This window comes from Phasianus colchicus, chromosome 10 (assembly GCF_987193195.1).
Source record: "Phasianus colchicus chromosome 10, bPhaCol1.hap1.1, whole genome shotgun sequence".
Classification (NCBI taxonomy): Eukaryota; Metazoa; Chordata; class Aves; order Galliformes; family Phasianidae; genus Phasianus; species Phasianus colchicus.
The window spans coordinates 5,226,718-5,245,427 of NC_143445.1; the positions used below are offsets into that span (position 1 = coordinate 5,226,718).

Here is an 18,710-nt window from a genome sequence, read left to right on the forward strand (position 1 = left end):
CCTGGGGGCTTTGCCAGCAGAGACGTGCTGGGCTCCTGGAGCCCCTCGGCCAGAGATGTGCATTGGCAGCAGTATCCACAGCAGCACACTGACTGTGGGCTTCCTTGAGTGTCCTTCCTTTATTTATTTCCTCCCTTTCATTTATTTCTTTAGTTTTCTATTCCTTCTCTTTTACCCATTTTCATTTCTTTTGTTTTTCTTTTTTTTCCCATTTTTTTCATTTTTTCCTTTTTCATCATTCTTTTTTTCCTCTTCTTCTATGTTTTACCTTCACTTTTCTTTAATTTCCCTTTACTTTTCCTTGTTATTTACCTTTTTTTCTTTTCCTTCTTTTCATTTTCTTTTTTCCTTTTAGATTCATTTTTTCCATCCCTTTTTCTGTCCCCTTTCCTTTTTTTTTTCTTTTCAATCTCCCTTCCTTCCTTCCTTCCCCTTCCTTTTCCTCTTCCCTCCCTTTTCCTTTACTTTTGTTCCCTTCCCTTTTCAATTAGGCTTTTTCCTTTTTCCTTGCCTTTTCCATCTTTTTTTTTTTCTTCTTCTTTTCCTTCCCTTTCCCTTTTTTAATCTCCCTTTTCTTTCCTTCTTCTGACTTTGAATTTCCCTTTTCCTTCTTCCACCCCTTCTCCCTTTCCCTCTCCTCATTTTTTATACTTTCTTCCCTTTCCTTTTCCTCTCTTTCCCTTCCCTTTCCCCTTCTTTCTTTCCCCCTTTTCAATGTCTTTCCCTTCTTTCTTTTTATCATTTTTCGTTCTGTTCTTTTTTCCACCTTTCTCTTTCCTCTTCTTTTCTTCCACTTTTTTCCCTTTTCTTCTCCTTCTCATTTCCCATTTTTCTGTCCCTCTTCCGTTTTTCTTTCCCTTTTCAATTTATTTTCCTCCCCTCTTTATTTTTCCCTCTTCGCTTTCACCTTTTTCTTTCCTTTCTTCCTTCTCCTTTCCTTTTTGTTGTCCCTTTCCCCTTATTTCTTTCTAATTTTTCTTTTCCTATTTTCCCCTTTTTTTTTTCCTTCCTTTTTTTCCCCCTCTTTCGCCTCTTTCTTCCCCCTCCCTTTCTTTCCACTTTCTTCCCTCTCTCCCACCTCCCCACTTTCCCCCCATCTCCCCCCGCTCCCCATCCCCGCACTCACCCCCTGCCCGCTCCCTCCCCGAGGCGGGGACAGCACAGCCCATCCCCGCCGGGGGGGCCGCGGCTCCACGTGCGGCGGTGGGCCGGGGGGCGGCGGGGCAGCGTTGGGGGTTCGGCGCGCTGCTGGGGAGGCGGCTCGGGCCGGGCTCGGCTCGGCTCGGCTCGGCGCGGCTCCGCCCGCTGCCCGGCGGCGGGGCGCTGTTGCAGGGCTGCCGCGGGCTCGGCCGGGCGGGTGGCGCAGCGCCGTGCCGTGCCCGACGCTCATCTCCGGCCGCCGGGGCGGGAGGAGCCGCGGGGCTCCCCATGAAGCGCCGGAGGATGAACAAGCTCTACATCGGTAACCTCAGCCCCGCCGCCACCGCCGACGACCTCCGGCAGCTCTTCGGCGACAGGAAGCTGCCCCTGGCCGGCCAGGTCCTGCTCAAGTCCGGCTACGCCTTCGTGGATTACCCGGACCAGAACTGGGCCATCCGCGCCATCGAGACCCTCTCGGGTGAGCGGCCCCGCGCGGCCCCCCCCGCGCCCCCCGTTCCCCGTTAGAGCTCCGGGTCCCCCCCCGGGCCGCCCCTCTCCTTCCCGCTCCCCCCCTCCCGGTTTCTCCGGCCCCTACGAATTTTTCGCTGATTTTTTTCTCCGATTTTATTGAGGGGCGACCGAACGGCGGAGCCCGGAGCCGGCCGCCCCCCCGGCACCCCCCCGGCCCCGAGCACCATTTTACGAGGTGCGCTGCCCCAACTCGCCGGGGGCGCGGAGCGGGAGGCGGCCGAAGGGGCGGCAGGGGGGGGCGGCGCGGCGCGGCGGCCGCGGGCGGAGGAGGGGGGGAGCAGCGCCGTGGGGCCGCGTTCTGCGGAGTGGGGGTGATGAAGTGGGGATGGGGGATACGCAGCGGGGGGCGCCCAGGGAAAGGCTTCGCCTGGAGGGCGGCCCGGGGAGTGGGGAGGGGGGAGGGGGGGTGGCGAGGTGCTGAGCGCGTTTTCCCCGCAGGTAAAGCGGAGCTGCACGGCAAAGTGCTGGAGGTGGATTACTCCGTGCCCAAAAAGCTCAGGTGAGCGGGGAGCTGCGGGGAGAGGGGGCACGGGGCCGTGCATATGCACACACGCGCACACGCGTGGGGGGGGGCACGCGGGAGCGGCGCCCGCTTTTACTTTCGCTCCGCGAAGCGCCGCGCGGGGAGGAGGGAGCGGTGGGGGGGGTCGGACGGCGGCAGCACGGGCGCGAGGAGGGGGTGTCCCCGTCACTCTCCCCACGTTCCACCCGCGAGATACACCTCTCCTGCCCCGGGTGGGCCGCATCGCTGCGTTTCCCAACGAGCTCGGAGCGAGCGCCGTGTGTCCCGAAGCGCGGCGCGGCCGGGGGCAGCGCGGCATCGCGGCTCCGACCCACGTTTTCCCCACCCGACGTGTGAAACGACGGCTGCGGGCTGAGCTTCGCGTGTGCCTGCGTGGTTTATGCCGTGGGTTCGGAGGCAGCGGCGCTCCGGGGGCGAGCCATAGTGATGGGTGCTCGCTGTCGCATCCGCACCTCATTATACCTCAATTCGTGGTTTGCGAGTTGAAAATCGGTGATTGCGCCGTCGGGATGGGTTTGTGTGTGTCCGTGCTGAGTGTCGGTGGTTAAATAATGTGTTACGAAAGTTTTTTTTTTCATTCTGGAGGAGTATTTGGGAACGCGGGTTGCCATTTGGTTGCAGCAGGGAAAGGGAGCTCTGCTTAGGGGCACCGGGGGGGTGCGCTGTTGGTGTTGCCCCTAAGGATGGGCTGAGCATCCCACCGGTGGGGGGAGATGGGAAATAATAGTAAAATAGCGACAGCGATAATAATCATGATATTAATAGTAATAATAGCAACGATGATAATGTTGACAGTAGTGGAACACCCGAAGCCCAGCCTGGGCACCGCAGCACAGCCCGTGTCCCAGTGCTCCGGGTGGGGGAACAGCCCCACTGCAGCTCCCACTTCTTAGGGGAGGGTTGGGGGAACCTTTTCTGCTTCCACCAACACAGAATCGTTTTCAAAGGGTTCTTTCAGGAAAGAATTGATTCCAAACGGGTTTGTGGCTTCCAGCAGGAATTACTCCTCCGGGTGTTAAAGCCGAAAGTCTGTGGGGATGGGGAGACTCTGTGCTGGGGGTCGCTGGGAACCCCTGAGTGCCCTTGATTTTTCATTCCATTTTATTCCATTTTATTCTATTTTATTTTGCTTTATTTTTCCATCCTTTCTGCGCTGCAGCACCTTCTGGAGTGTGGATTATTTTTCCCACTGGTGCAGGGCACAACTCGGGCTCCATGCCCCTGGCCCCATATTGACACTGTCACAGCTTGGAGGTGGCTGCAGTGCTCCTTTTGGGCAGAGCTCTGTGGGCAGAGCCTCGAGCAGCACTACACACGTGCTGAGAGCAGGCCAGTGTGCTACCAGCCATAAAACCAGGGCAGGAAAAAAACTGGATTTTCAGTTCATTTGGACACGAATAGCTTTGCTCCGGGTTCAAAATGGAATTCGGAGCAAATCAGAGGGTGGTGATGCTGCAGTGGGGACTCACACACTGATCCTGATGTGTTGCTCTCATGTGATATTCCGTGGTTTTGATGATGCAGGACTTAGACTGCAGAGCCCCCTGTTATGCCGGTGGGTTCTGCTTCCAGTGCCACTGTCCCTCCTCAGGGCACAGAGTGTGGCCATGGCCACCTCTGGGGTTGGGGCTGGGAAAAACATCATGGAGGAAAGGGATAACATGGAGGGTGTGTGTTTGTTTTCTTTTTCCTTCCCCCCCTCCAACCCTCCCCTTAATCTGGAAAAACCGTGGCAGATGGACACCGCAGCGCTCAGCCCTGCGCTTATGCGTCCCCACGGCTGTGCTATCACGTGTGTGGGGGGACCTTAATGCCTTCAGAGCATCAGGAGCAGCTCTGGGCACTGTGCTGGTGGATGTGGGGCAGTGCAGTGATGCCCCTCCCCATGCAAACCCCATATCCGAATGGGAAACCCCAAACAGGAGGGGGGGAACCAGCAGAGCTCGGTAATTGGGGGCAGTGCAGGTGGGTGTCTCCCTTACTGCCTGGAGCTTTAGCTCCTGATGTCTGCACTTAGTTGGTTGTTTTTTATTTCTCCTCATGTGTTTGTGATTTGTTTGAGCAAAGCTGTGGGAAACAAGCAGGCTTTGCTGGTGTTCTCATGCAAAGGATTTACCCATTTCCCCCAAGCTGAGGGTAGCTCGCTGCTGTGGGGCTGGCAGTGCTTGTCAGGTGCTTGTCCGTAAACAGTCATTAGTGATGATGGGTATTATTCTAATTGATTCCTCCCAGCCTGCTGCACAGCAGGAGGGGTGCAGGTGTACTCATCATGGGGTCTGCCGTTGGAGTTTGAGGGGGCTTAAATTAGCCTGAGGTGCTCCCAGAGATGGGAAGTAATAAAAATAATGATGACCATTAATTAATTAACCCTCAGATCTGTAGCGGTGGCTATCGTGATCCAGCACTGCTTCAAGCAGGGGTCTGATGTACAAACTCTCTGTGGAAGTAATAGTGGGATGGGATGGGGTGTAACTTAATGTAGGGATCCTGTTTTAGCCGGGGGTTGCGTTATATGTTCTCCAGAGGTCCCTTCCAACCTCTACAAGTCTGTGATTCTGTGGGTGGGATGAATGAAGATGAGATGTGTTGAGGTGTGATGGGGCGGGTGGGATGCTGTGGGACAGAATGAGTACAGTGGGATGGGATGCAGAATGATGGGTGGATTGAGACAGGATGGGTGGGGTGAGATGGAACGTGAGCTAAAATGGGATGGGTGGGATGCTGTGGGACAAGATGAGTTGATGAGATGAGGTAGAGTGGGATGAAGCAGGATGGGAGTAGGGATGGGTGGATTGGAAAGGGTAGGATGGGTGGGATGCAGTAAAGTTGATGAAATGGGATAGGATGGGATGAAGAGGATGGGATGGGATGAATCTTTTTCCTTGCCATGCAAGGATCTTGCAGCTGTGCACCCAGTCCTGAAATCCCCCTGGTGACAGCTGGGACAGGAATCTATGGCCACTGGAGGGATCAGGGTTTGGTAATGCCGCAGCAGACGGTGTGTTCTTTGGGTCTGGCTTCCCCATATCTCTCAGTGCTCCATTTCTGTTATTGGCAGAGCCCCCTTTGGAGAGACCTGCAGCATAGAGAGGGTCACAAAGAGGGGCTGTGTAGTGGTGTTAGTAGTGTTTTGCAAAAGTATTTTGGGAACAGTGACCCAAAGCATCACATCCCCAGCATGTCTCCACCTGGAGCTTGTCCCAAGCAAGGGTAAAGCTTTGCAAAACCTCTGGCCGTGGTGGGTCCCCAGAGCAGGCTGCAGATTCCCTGCACCGGGCTGAGCACTCGTGCAGCTGTAGGGAAAGGCAGCTCTGTGAGATGCTCTGGGCTGAAAACAGCAGCAAAAAAGGGAAAAATAACGTCTGTTAAAACACAGCAGTGAGGTGCAGGTGACCCAGAGGAAGAAGTGCAGGGATGCAGAGCTGTGTGGCAGCGGCACCTGGGTTGCAGGGCAGGTGTGTGCCTGCATCTTGCACTGCTGTGGTGCGTGGAGGCTGTGCCGAGAGGTTTCCTTGGAAACACATCAGCACTATGGGGATGGAGCTTTCCTGAGATGGCTTCAGGCTCAGCAGGAGGTGGCCGGGGCTGGACTTGGGGCTGTCCCCTGGGGCTCTCTGGGCAGCGGGGTGCTTTGGTGGGGTCTTGCTGTCTCCTTCCCAGAAAGCCCCTGGTATGGCTGCCCACCCGCCACCACAACTCGGGGCTTTCTCTTTGCAGGAGCAGAAAGATCCAGATCCGAAACATCCCCCCGCACCTGCAGTGGGAGGTGAGAAGCACCACGCTTGCTCTGTGCCCCCTCAAAGCACCCATGTGGTCCTCTTTTTACCTTCCAGTAATCCCAGCTGGGAGGTGGGGAGGGCTGATCTCCTTCCTGTTGCTCTCCTCTGGTCTCTCTGGAGTGATGGGGTGAGGGTGGGTGAAGGTGATAGAGCTTTTGGGTAGAGGTGGCTTGGAAATGGCCCTGAGGAGCAGAGGAGTCCTCCTGGAAATGGCTCATCCCAAAACTGACTTTGGGAGGAGGTCAGGGGTGGAGCAGGATCTGAGCCTGGATGGCTCCTGCCCCACACTTCCCACTTGCTGCTCTCTCCCTAGGTGCTGGATGGCCTCTTGGCTCAGTATGGGACAGTGGAGAATGTAGAGCAAGGTAAGGTGGTTTGCTGTTTCTGTCCTCAGGCTTAGGGTTTGGATTTTGGGTGTCCTGTGTGGAGCCAGGAGCTGGACTCATTGACCCCTTGGGTCCCTTCCCACTCAGGGTACTCCATGATTCCATGGTTTTCTTCTCAGCGTGGTCCCCATCTGTGCAAAAGCCCATTGCTCATCCCAAGCACAGCCTATGCTGGAAGAGCCAATCCTATCAAATGTAAATGTGGTTTTCACAGTGATTAGGAAATGGCTTGCCTTCTGTTGCAAAGATGGGGTACCAAGGGATGGAGTGGTAGTGCTGGCCATCTCCTGCTGTGCACTGACACTCATTGTCTTGCTTTTCCCCCAGTTAACACAGACACAGAAACTGCAGTTGTCAACGTTACATATGCAACAAAAGAAGAAGCAAAAGTGTAAGTGGCTTTTTTTTTTCTTTTTTTTTAATTTCCTTTTGTTTGTGTTTTCTTTTTGTTCTGGGAACTTGGTGAAGCACTGTGCATGGGCAGGGGTTTGCACCATCAGCCACATTTGCTTCTTTCCATGAGCCAAAGAACTGGTGGAGGCTGGTGCATCTCCATGTGATGAGGATAGGTTTTGTCCACATTGCTATGCCACTTCCCATGGAGAGCTGTTGCCCTGCAGCATCTAAGGGAGAGAAGACCTGAGATAGTACCAGCCCCATTGACCTCACTGTGGACCTTCCAGGCAAGACAAATCTCCAGCCAACCACGTGAATTCTCACAGCAAAGCCCGCTTACATTTCCCAAGCCCTCAGGCTCCTTGGGTTGTTATTAATCTCATAGATCTTCATATACATTCAGGGCTGTCCTATGGCCTTGTGCTTGTTCCTTTTGTGCCTTCTCCTGTCCCCAGGCAGCACTCAGCTGTGTCCGCTTGCAGTGCCCTGCACACCCCATCTTTCTTACAAGCCTGCAGATCCCTGTCGGTATCAGGTTATATGAGGGAGTTGTCTTCTAGACTTGAACTGGGAATGCGCTGTGTTACCACCAGTACAACCAGCCTGAGCTGCTGGGAAAGAGGAATACAAATGCAGAGAGGAAGGTGGGAGAGATGCTGAAGAACCACTGCGGTGGTGGGAGTCCTACATGTACCTCTTGGCATCTGGGGACAAGCCAAGTTGGAGACCCAAATTGGCAAAAACTCCACTTCTGCTCCCTGGAGCCATGAGAAGCATCTGACTGACTTCTAGAAGGCATCCCTTCACCATCCCCTTCTCTCCCTGCCTTGCAGAGCAATTGAGAAGCTCAGCGGCCATCAGCTTGAGAGCTATTCCTTCAAGGTTTCCTACATCCCGGATGAAGAGGTGAGCTCCCCTCCACCCCCCCAGCGATCCCGCCGCGGGGGCCACGCTTCCAGGGAGCAGGGCACCTCCCCGGGGGGCTCCTCACAGCCCAAACAGCTCGATTTCCCACTGCGGATGCTGGTGCCCACGCAGTTTGTTGGTGCGATCATAGGAAAGGAGGGCTTGACCATAAAGAACCTAACTAAGCAAACCCAGTCCAAGTAAGTACCTCAAATGGTTTTCTTTCCTTCCGCAGGACTCTGTAGGTTCCCTTGCTTTTGACTGTTGGCAAACGTTGTATTTTTGGGGTGTAGCTTCCTCAGAGGGCAGTGAGCCTGTCCCGTTGTCATGGAGTCCCATGGGGTCGGCCAGATCAACCCCACATCCCAGATGCGTCTTTGCTGGCCTGGGGGGAGTCTGCTTCCAGCAGGGCTCTCAGAGGGGAACTTGTACTATAAATAGACAGAAATGGAGATTTTAAAGCTTCGTGCTTTACAAAGCAGGAGAGCACTGCCAGCTCCAGTGCAGCCCCAATATGGATGCGCTCTCTGCAGTCAGCCAGCCAGCATCACTTGGGTCACAGAACTCTCACCCTGAGAACATGGCTTGGGCTGAGCACTGGGAGAAAATGGGGAAATTTGGGGATAAAATGGGGATCCAAGAGATGGTGACTGTCTTTGCCCATGGGATTTGCTCCTTATTGGTGCTCTATAATGATTAGAGATGTCAGATAGGGTTAAATGGGGTGCCGCACAAGTGTTGCATGAAGGTTGGGCTTTTTGTAGCAATTTGAAGCCTTTTTTTCCCCACAGTCTGATGTTTTTACTTTTGAAGAAAAAGGAAAAGCAAGAGAAAGACTATCTTGTTGAAGTTTCCCATGTTTTTCATGTCGATGTTTACATTGATTGCATGGTTTTCCTGCACGCTTTGTTTCTGCCCAGATTTGTTTGTGTTTAACCCAAAGCTGTCTTCTCCCATGTTCATCATCCTGAACCCGCTGATCCCACAGGACATGAGCCTCCTGTACCAGAACATCCTCCAGGGTGTCCTATTTCTCAGAGAAGCTTTTAGAGGAAATTATTTGAACCTTAATAGTGCATCCGCTTGAGCCGAATTCCTTCTGGCCCCAGCTGGTGCTCAGCTGTCTCTGAAGCACGCTGACCACTGCAGATCTCTGGATTATGGTCTCCAGTGTTTGTGCCCTATGGTCTGCAGAGCAGAGTGGTGTAGTGCTTGGCATAGCTCAGGAGGATGCTCTCTTTGCTGATGCTTGCTCCTGCCAGCAGTAAGCAAAGACTGGTGCCCATCCTTGTATGAAAAGTTCTTGTATGAAAAGTTAACCTCCAGCCTGGGTAAGAGAAATGTTTGAAGATTTATGTGCATGCGTCCCTTGGGCTGAACTTGGAGCTCGAGCTCTGCTCATCTTCTTTGCCACCATCCCCTGCTCCCAGAGATCATGGACGCTGGGTTTTAGAGGTGGCCTGGTTGACAAAAAGAGGTTTGTATGGAGAGGGGACAGCCCTGTAAGGAGGGGAGCGTGGCCACCTCGTAGCTGTGAAGGCACCTGCTGCCCTCCCAGCTGCAACGTGTGCTGCATTTTGGCTCATGGCAGCCCTTCTTCTCCAGGTGAGTCCCTGAGAGTGTTTGGCAGTGGGTGTGCCCTCACCCTTGCCACCTGAGACTGGAAAGTTTTCCTCTGCAAGCTCTGATTTCTGCCCCAAAACGTTTGCTGCTATATGGGCAGTTTCTGCTGCAGAGGTGTAGGCTTCCCATGCCTGCTTTCATGCTTAGCAGTGGCCAGAGATGCTTCCCAAGCTCTGAGGACAAAACCAACCCTAGGCTGAGCCATCCTATTCCATGGCCATCCCCTTCTCCATCCTCCCACTGAACTGGACCTGTGCACTATCAGCACTGGGATGTGCTGGGATGCCTGGAGCCCTCTGGCTCTGTGGGGAGGACGTACCTGGATACAGCAGCCTGTTCTTGGTGTCCCATCTCCTGTCGTCAGACTGAGCTCATCCTCACACATCCACATTTGGGATGGATTGAAAGCCAGCAGGAAACCTGGCCCATCTTTCTCTTGGATTCTCATTGTTTTGGAGTCTCCATTCAGCTCATTCGTGGCTCTCAGCTCCACTTTGATACCAGGGCACAGCCACGTGCCCCATCTCCACCAAACTCAGCTGCCTGTGGGGTCAAGAAGGTGCCCAGCTCCATTCTCTTTGCAGTGGCCACAGGTTCCTCCTTGTACCTCCCAACAGTCACACCAAGCTGGTGTAAAATGGCACCACCACGCTGAAGCACGGACCTGTTGTCCCTTCTGCGGGCACTTTGTGATCCTTTTGCCAACCCATCTGTGTCACAGGGTGGCAGGGGATGTCCCCATGCTTGCTGAGCACTGCCTCGGGCCTCTGAAGAAACAAGTCCTCCAAGTCAACCTGATGGAGCTCCACAGCCTGTGGCAGCTTGGAAGGTGTCATATGTGAGTGACAGCAAGCAGCTTGGTCACTGTGTGCCATAGACACAACTGAAGCAGAGATGAAATCAACCAGTGCTTCTTAGTACAGTCCAAGGAGGATCTGTGTCCTACCTGAGCAGTTCTAGCCAGAGCTGTAGGAGATCTGCTGGAGCGACGCAGCCCTCCAAGCCACCAGACTCTGCTTTTCCTCTTCAGTGCTTGGCTGAGACCACCCCCAGGTTCGTTTCAAAGCTGCTGTAGTTCAGGCCTTTAGCTCAGGGAAGGCTTGCCCAGCTGCTCCCCTTCGTTGTAGATGAAGCCTTTGTGGTCCTGTGTGCTGTCTGGTGGGCTCCTGGAGGAGATGACCCACGTGAACCTGCCGTGACCCCCCATCACCCTTCACACTGCAACACTTGGCCTTGCTTGCCCTGCAGCATCCACAAACAGTCCTGGTTGGGACGCGGACCTCATAGAAAAGCAAGAACTTGGCTGTTACCAGCCAGTGCCACGATGGAGCTGAACCGGTGATGCTGGTGATGTTTGCTTAACAGCAAGTATGGCACCTTCCAAGGAGGTCGAGGCTGGCTGCAAGATGGTGGCCACACAGCCAACAAGATGGCTGCACCGAGTTGCCCTCTAGGGGGACAACGATGCGGTGGAAAAGGAGGAAAGCTGTTCTTCAAGATGTGTGGTTCGTGCCCAGGAATCTCCTACCCTGCTTTCCTCTCTCCTCTCTCTCAGGGCCCTTGCCAGGCACGGTGAGGCCCGTGCCTCCTTCCTGCCACCTGCCGAGGGAGGAGCGAGGAGATAGAGCACGGGCTCGGCCAGTGCACAGGGGAAAGCTTTCTGGTCTCACATGGAAGGGCGTGAGTACAAGAGCTGTTGTTAACGTGCACGTGTGACTCCAGGCTGTGGAAACCATGGGTAAGTCGTCCCTCTGTCCTGGAGGACGTGGTGGTACTGCACAGCCTCAGGTATTGTGCAGAGAGATTGAAGTTGGCCAGAAGGCTCTGAGCCAATCCCTGCTCCAGCAGGATGAGCCACAGGGACAGAGCTGGCTGCTGAGGGTTCTGTCCAGCAGAGATCTGTTCAACCCCATCTCGGCGTGTTGTTGGATGGGGGTTGACATCCCGCTGTTCCCAGGCAGATGGCAGAGGCACATGCAGGCCAGATGCGATCTAATCAGCGGAAGCAAAACACTGCTTCCAAGGGGCAGTAGATGTTACATCAGCTTTGCCCAAAGACGGATCAGATGTTGAAATGAGCCTGTTTGTGTTTAGTAAGCTGAATGCTATACACTCAGGTAGCTTCTTGCAACACCAGCCTCGTCTCAGGGTCTTCTCTTTGCTGGTTGTTTTGCCATAGGGTTGACATCCATCGGAAGGAGAATGCTGGCGCTGCCGAGAAGCCCATCACCATCCATGCCACACCAGAGGGCTGCTCCGAGGCGTGCCGCATGATTCTTGATATCATGCAGAAGGAAGCTGATGAAACTAAATCGTAAGTGCACCTGGCTGAGTCATGTCATGTCAGTGGGTTTGCTGGGCGGTGCCATGGGGTCCAGAAAATCAGGTGGCTCTAGAGGGTGTGAACTTTGAGAGCAAAACTCTTCCAATTGAAACGATTCTATGATTCTAAACCACGTGAAACACAGGAGTGCCATCAGGTTTGAGAAGTTCCCAAGCTCCTGTTCCCCAAAAGCTGAGGACATGCAGTGAGATGCAGTGGTGTTCTGTTCCTTCCGCAAGTTGCTGCTGCCCTTTGCTGGAGAACAGTCTCTGGGCCAACTGGGCCTTTGAGATTTTGGGTTTTTTTCTGTATTTTAGAGCAGAAGAGATCCCCTTGAAAATCCTAGCACATAACAGCCTGGTGGGGAGGCTGATAGGCAAGGAGGGCCGCAACCTCAAGAAGATCGAGCAGGACACCGGCACGAAGATCACCATTTCACCGTAAGTGCTGGGTAGTGCTGGAAGTTCCCCACCATCCAGCACACCATTGAGCCATGCAGCCACGTCCTCCCTTATACATTCCTCATCAAGAATGGGTGGTGGCCCCAGGGAAGAGCATCACATCTAGTCCTGTGCTGTCCAGAGGGCGATCCCTATTCTCTGCTTTGATAGTTCTCCTTTCTTTTTGTTGTGAAATATAACAGCATCTCCTGTTCTGTCTGAATGTGGGCTAGTTTGCAGGATTTAACTATTTATAACCCTGAGAGGACCATCACGGTGAAGGGCAGCACAGAGGCATGCTCCAATGCTGAAGTGGAGATCATGAAGAAGCTGCGAGAGGCCTATGAGAACGACATTGTGGCTGTCAATGTAAGTTTCCAGCCCACCCCTCTGACATATCACTGCTTCAGAGCCACTGCTGAGGCAACCAGAAAAAAATGGAGCTGTGGGGGACAATCTGTTGTGGACAGGGCTGTGCTATTTGGTAAAAAAGAAAACCTCAAAAACCCACTCAACCATCTCTGTGTGTCTTTACATTTCTAGCAACAGGCCAACCTGATCCCAGGACTGAACCTTAGCGCTTTGGGGATCTTCTCAACAGGGCTGTCCATGCTCCCATCCTCAGTGGGGGCTCGAGGCGCTGCCGCAGCCGCCCCTTACCACCCTTTTGCAGTAAGTGCATGAGAATTTGGGGTGCGGGTGTTAATCTGTGGGAGCCTTCGTAGCTCTTGGAGTTGGGTTGGTGCAGTAGCTGTGGGAGGAATGGCATGGGAAGCCTTGAGCAAGAGACCAACTCTTGGCTGGTTTGGGAAGATGCTCATTCCCAGATGGAGAGGAGGTGAATGCCTTTGGCTTGTCCCACTTTGGGTTTCGCTCCCTGGGTAGACGAGCTGCATACTGGTGTTGCGCTGAGCTCAGTCTCACCTCTGCCTAGGACTTGCCACGTCTTGAAGGTGGTTCTCTGCTTTTTACCCACACTATCCACATCCCGTGCATCATGGCCAGGTGGTGCCCTGCAGATGTGGGCACACAACCTCCTCAGAAGGGCTGAACTGTGGCAGGACCTGTGGGCATTGCTGCCAGCATGTTGAGCGTGGCTGGGATGGGGAGGAGCAGCGGCTCCCCCTGCTCGCTGACACTCAGAGGGTTGTGCTTACTGAAGGCGTATTTTCAGAGAGAAACACCTCTGGAAACTCTTCTTGTTGACATTACACAGGTCCTTCTGATTTTTCCAGAAGTCTTGTAACTGGTAAATGCAGGTACAGCCTTAGGAAGGAGATGTATGTAGGTGTATTCGGGTATCTGGGCTGTGTTGCCTATTGTAGTGGAAATGCTAAGTCATGGCCTGAAGTAGTGATTGAGCACCTGGTTGGAAGGCAGGTCCAATCCAGGGGAGCTCAGGTGCATGCATTGTACCTGAGTGACCAGAAGGCTGGAGCCAAGATCTGCCTCTTCCCAGACCTTGTTTAAGGGTTGGCAGTTGAGGCAAGGGTATCTCACCAGAGATCCCTGCCTACCTGAGGAATTCCAAAGGTAAGCAGCTTCTTCCTTTCATTTCTGCATCCATGGCTGCTGCATCTGGGCTTGTCCTCATCTGCTGCAGCCAAAGATTTTGCCATCCTGCTATTATTGCTGTGCTTTCCATCACATTATAGCGTTATGCCTACATGTGTCCATGTTGAGCTGCACAGACACACACCAGGACACATGCAAGCCAAAAACCCATGAGGACGGTGGGCAGGGAGGACATCAGGCCCCTGTAGTGGTGGTGAACATCCTCTTGTCCCCCAGCATCTGTAGGGCACTCTTAGGGCGACCAAGAGATAGAGTGCAAACCTGCGAAGCCAGTCCAGCTCCCTGTCCATATCTCTCTCTGTGTATTTACTCAGATGCTTTAAATGCAGGGAGAATGCCTCACTGCATGTTAATTTACTTTTGTACTGTTTTCTTTTTCTGGCAACGCCAACAGCAGAGTGGCAGGAGGAGAACGGTGAGTGCTGAGCCCATGCTGGGCTTGTGGTGCAGAGAGGCGGCTGAGTGTGACCCTGGGGCTTGTGGCCATGTGTGGTGATACCCAGATGAGTCCCTATCCCCTGGGCATTGCTAAATTCAGGGCGGAAGAGCATTGGAGCAGGTTGAAAGCAAAGGGAGCCCCTTCGTTCCTTTCCCGCTTTCAGCCTCTGGAGCAGCAGGGGAGTGTCTCAGCATACTTCATGTCTATGGGGTGTTTGATCAGTCTTTCTGTCCGTATGTCCCTGAGAGAAGATGGGAAGTACAGGTTGGTGCCTTTGGGAAATGCAGGTTGGAACATCTAATTTGGCAGCAGCATTTCTTGCTTCGTGGACTGGAGCAGCTTTCAATTCTTCCAGGCAGGCTCCTCGGCTCCTTTACCCAAAACCGTGTATTTCCCAGAGCAAAACAAGGAGCAAGCCAATGCTAAACGAGAAATTGGCTGCCAGGCAGTTCCTTGCCCCCAAGGAACTGGGGCTTGTGTTTCACATGAAATCCTAGAAGTCATTACAGTTGGAAAAGATATCCAAGATCCCTAGATCCAACCCCAGCTTGCTTCCCACTGTGCCTACTGACCACATCCCTCAGTGCCACATCACAGCTCTGGAACACCTCCAGGGATGGTGAGTTCCCCATCACCCTGGGCAGCTGTGCTGGTGCCTCACCACTCTTTCTAAGAAGAAATTGTTCCTAATATTACATCCATGTCACTGTCAGAGTGGTGATCAAGGTGGCTGGAGCTCAAATCCTGAGCTTTGGAGAAGTGTGTGGAGCATGAGGAAAGAGGCTCATGATGTGAGGAGGAATAGGGAAGTACTGAGCTCCCCATGCCCCTGGGGCTGGGTAGGGTGCTGGGGTGCAGGAGATGATGCCTGTGGCTGGAGCACAAGCTTAGTGCAACCTTTATCTCCTCTGGCACTGAGAATCATGTCATGAATCCATGACATGAAATAGTCACAGATTCAGTTGTAACCCAGTCTTCACTGAGTACCACTGTTGGTCACAGCATTGTTTTGGTGTTGGTTTGCAGACTGAGGGACATCCCCATGTCCCTGTCACGGGTTTTGGGGACATCCCTGACTCTGCTCCCTGTCCCCCTGCAGAGCTCCTCGGCGTACCTCTCAGGGCTGTATGGAGCCTCCCCAGTTGGTGCCTTCCCACATCAGCACCCCGTAAGTGCCCCTGTATCCCCACAGGTCCCCCTCTGCTGTCCCCAGGGCAGGGATGCAGCTTGGGGCAGCACCTGTCCCCACAGAGCACCATGCTCCTGCTTGGCAGGCTCTGGTTGGGACAGTTTTGGAGGGAGGTCATATGCCAACCACCTTCAAAATCTGGAGTGGCAAATGGAAAAATGCAGGAGCTAAGTTTAAACCTTTTCTCTCCCTGGCAGCTCCCTGAGCAGGAGGTTGTGAACCTGTTCATCCCGACGCAGGCAGTGGGAGCCATCATTGGGAAGAAGGGGCAGCACATCAAGCAGCTGGCACGCTTCGCAGGGGCCTCCATCAAGGTGAGCAGCAGCCTCACATCTGGCTTTCTCCTCCAAGGGGGTGGGAAGGGGCTTTCCCAAAGAGGTGGTGCCCACCATGGGGTGGTGGTCCTATCCCTGCAGCTCTCTGTGTGGATCCCTGTGTCTGGAGGATGCCGCAGCACCCTGATGTTCTCCAGGCATGTGGGTGGCAATGGCTGAGTGTGCACCAGAAGTGCCAAGGAGCTGGATCACCCTCTCCTTGGAGGGAAAGGGGGGGTTTAGGTAGTGTCTACGAGCCCAGGTGTCCCCATAGAGCACTGGGGACAGCACCTCCCAGGTGGGTCTTGCCAAAGCAGAGCCTGCTCACACACTCCTGCCCCCCCACCCCATCCTATTTTGCAGATTGCCCCAGCAGAAGGTCCTGATGCCACTGAGCGGATGGTCATCATCACAGGGCCACCCGAGGCGCAGTTCAAGGTGGGCTCAGTGCTGGGAATGGGAGCACAACTCGGTATCCTTTGGGTCTCTGGTATGCTGGGGCTGGGGGACACTGCTTGTTGGTGCTGGGGTGCAGGCTGCTGTTTTCCTACATTTCACATCACCCTCCTGCAGGCCCAGGGGCGAATATTTGGGAAGCTGAAGGAAGAGAACTTCTTCAACCCAAAAGAAGAGGTGAAGCTTGAAGCCCACATCAAGGTGCCTTCCTTTGCAGCTGGCCGTGTGATAGGCAAAGGTGGCAAAACGGTACGGCAGGCACAGCAGCAGGGCTGGGTCCTCCTGGGTATGGCTACCCCGGCAACACAGGCTCTGCCTTCTGCTGCAGGTGAACGAGCTGCAAAACTTAACGAGCGCAGAGGTCATCGTGCCCCGAGACCAAACCCCAGATGAGAATGAGGAGGTCATCGTTAAGATCATTGGGCATTTCTTTGCCAGCCAGGTGAGGCTTTTGCTGCGTCTTCTCTCCCCTCTCCAGGTTTCAGCCTTTGAGATGCCCACCCTACACGAGCATCCTTTTCCTGGTGGCTCTAGGAGGCACTATTGGTGTCTCAGCAGCTCTCCCCAGTGGTGGCAGTGCTGAAATTAAAGATAGGCTCCGTCTGGGTAAAGCACATATTTGGGCACCCTGGGCTCCCCTGACCGCAGCCTCTCACTTTCTCTCCAGACTGCACAGCGCAAGATCAGGGAAATCGTCCAGCAGGTGAAGCAGCAGGAGCAGAAACATGCTCAGGGAGCCCCTGCCTCGCAGCACAGCAAGTGAGGCTCCCTCCCAGCGCGCCGATGAATGTACCCCTGCCAGCATGGGCAGGGAGCAACCAAAGAGCACCCCGGGGCACAGGGATGATGTGGGGACGGCCCCCTGCACCCCGCAGCGCCCGGCCTCTCCATCCCACAGCCTCCGCCTGACTCGATTCCTGACGCTATCCCTTTAGTTGGACTAACATAGGCAGAGGGGTTTGGGATTTTGTTGTTTTGTTTGTTTGTTTTTCTAATCGTTTCTATTGTTTCCCCCAAATGCCCCGTTTTGCAACCATTCCCTGGCCAGGTGTGGCTGGAGGATCCCATCCGGCATCCGTGCCGGTCATATATTTTAGAATTAATATATCAATAACAAAACTAATGCTGGTTTTTAATTTTTATAATTTTTAAATTTTTTTTTTCTTTTTCTGTTTTTTTTTCTTTTTTTTTTTTTTTTTAATATCACAGGGGTGGGATGTTTGTTTTTAGTCAAAGCAGGCTTTTCTAGGCTTAAGGAAAGGAACTAGTCCAGTGGTTCTCTAATGCACAGTAGCACAGAGTTGTAGGATTGCCAGCAGGAACAACAATTAAAGAAGTGTTAACGAGCAGTTTCTTCAGGGCTGTGAAAGCAGTGCCATGGGGATTGCCTGTATGAGCCAACAGAAGGGATACCGTCTCCTACCAGAGAAAACTCTCCCTTTCACACGCCCTTTCCTCTTTGCTTCACAGAGTCCAAAACTGGGTTTTGCATCTGTTCTGCCCCATGCCCTGTCCATCTGTCCATCTCTTTGTCTCCATCACTGCCAGACAAAGCTGTGCTCAATGTTAGCACCCCAAAACCAGTCTGCCCCTTGGTCAGCCCGCAAAGAACAACCCCCCCCCTCCCAGGGCTCTTTTGGAGGATAAATTGCTTTTTGGGAGCTTTTTTTTTCATATTGGAGGGAGAAATAAGAGAAAAAAATATTTTCAAAACGTTGTTGGCCCAGGGCTTGAAGAAAGAAAAGACCTTGCAAAAGTTTTTACAAGAACACAACACGCATACACACACACATACACACACACACACAAAGAACTACCTCAGGTTTTCGTACCTCAGCACCTTGCGCTTGTGTTTCCCTTTTAGAGATTTTTTGTATGCCTTGTAAAACTGATAGTTGGAGCATTTTTTTATTTTTGTAATAAAAACAAAAGTTGGAAAACTATCTCGACCAAGTCAGCTGCGAGGCGGGAGGAGGAAACCAGCCCACGTGTCCGAGAGCTCTTCTGTAATCTCCAGCTAGCCCAGGGCCAGTGGCCATTCCTTTGGAGAAACGTTAAAAAGATGAGAGGAAAAAAAAAAAGCACAAAAAAAAAAAAAAAAAAAAGGTAAAAAGGAAAAAAAAAAATAGCAAAAGGTGATGAAAGCCAACCAGCAAAAGAAAGGACCAGGGCTGACCGCCCGGCGAGGTGCTGAAGGCTGAGCCCGTGCCAGCGATGTACCGACAGACTGCAATGCCAGTTTTTGTCTGCTGCAAAGTGTTCTGTGAAAAAAGCCAACGACGACAACAACAACAAAAAAAACCAAAATATATCCAGCTAACAAGAGCCTGAGCTTGCTCTGCGTTGCTTTTCTTTCCTGTGCCCTTTGGTGACTGTGGCCAGGCTGAGCATAGGGTGGGCGCACAGGCCCTGGGTGGGAAAAGGGTGGGTGGACAGTAGGGCTGCGGTTGGGGATTTGGGGGTTTTGTTGTAAATCCAGCAACATGGAGGCCCTGATGGCCAAAGGAAGAGATGTGCTGTCCCTGTCAGCCTCCAGCGTGCCGTGTCTTCGCTGCTGACCTTGGGGTTGGATGTTGACCCAATGGACTCAGGTTGAAGCCCAACCTCCCCCATCCCACCCCCTCAGGCTGCAGCAGCCTCACCACAGCCAAATTTCACCTCCCACATGGGCTCTTTATCTAGTTTTTTGA

General features: G+C 53.3%; 1 protein-coding gene across 3 annotated transcripts; it reads left to right on the top strand.

Annotated features, from left to right (window-relative positions):
- The first annotated feature begins 1,318 nt into the window (after positions 1-1,318).
- On the top strand, positions 1,319-17,182 carry IGF2BP2 (insulin like growth factor 2 mRNA binding protein 2). Of its 3 annotated transcripts, XM_031596541.2 has the most exons (17): positions 1,319-1,618; positions 2,110-2,170; positions 5,912-5,960; positions 6,287-6,338; positions 6,687-6,750; positions 7,589-7,861; positions 11,464-11,598; positions 11,925-12,047; positions 12,281-12,416; positions 12,591-12,719; positions 14,017-14,037; positions 15,161-15,229; positions 15,448-15,564; positions 15,928-16,002; positions 16,138-16,269; positions 16,349-16,462; positions 16,688-17,182. In XM_031596541.2, the coding sequence occupies exons 1-17, from the start codon at positions 1,429-1,431 to the stop codon at positions 16,781-16,783; spliced, it is 1,836 nt and encodes a 611-aa protein (XP_031452401.1). In that variant the 5' UTR covers positions 1,319-1,428; the 3' UTR covers positions 16,784-17,182. The 3 variants fall into 3 exon arrangements, with proteins under 3 accessions (XP_031452401.1, XP_090003186.1, XP_031452402.1); XM_031596542.2 differs by lacking the exon at positions 14,017-14,037 and having other exon boundaries at positions 1,320-1,618; XM_090147060.1 differs by lacking the exons at positions 14,017-14,037; positions 15,161-15,229.
- Positions 17,183-18,710: the final 1,528 nt, after the last annotated feature.

What these genes read in the sequence shown, in the direction of transcription:
- IGF2BP2 (XM_031596541.2), top strand. Translation starts at nt 1,429, where the DNA reads ATGAAGCGCCGGAGGATGAACAAGCTCTACATCGGTAACCTCAGCCCC. An exon ending in GAAGCTGATGAAACTAAATC is followed by an intron (nt 11,599 to 11,924) that starts GTAAGTGCACCT and finishes TCTGTATTTTAG; the next exon opens with AGCAGAAGAGATCCCCTTGA. An exon ending in AGAGTGGCAGGAGGAGAACG is followed by an intron (nt 14,038 to 15,160) that starts GTGAGTGCTGAG and finishes GTCCCCCTGCAG; the next exon opens with AGCTCCTCGGCGTACCTCTC.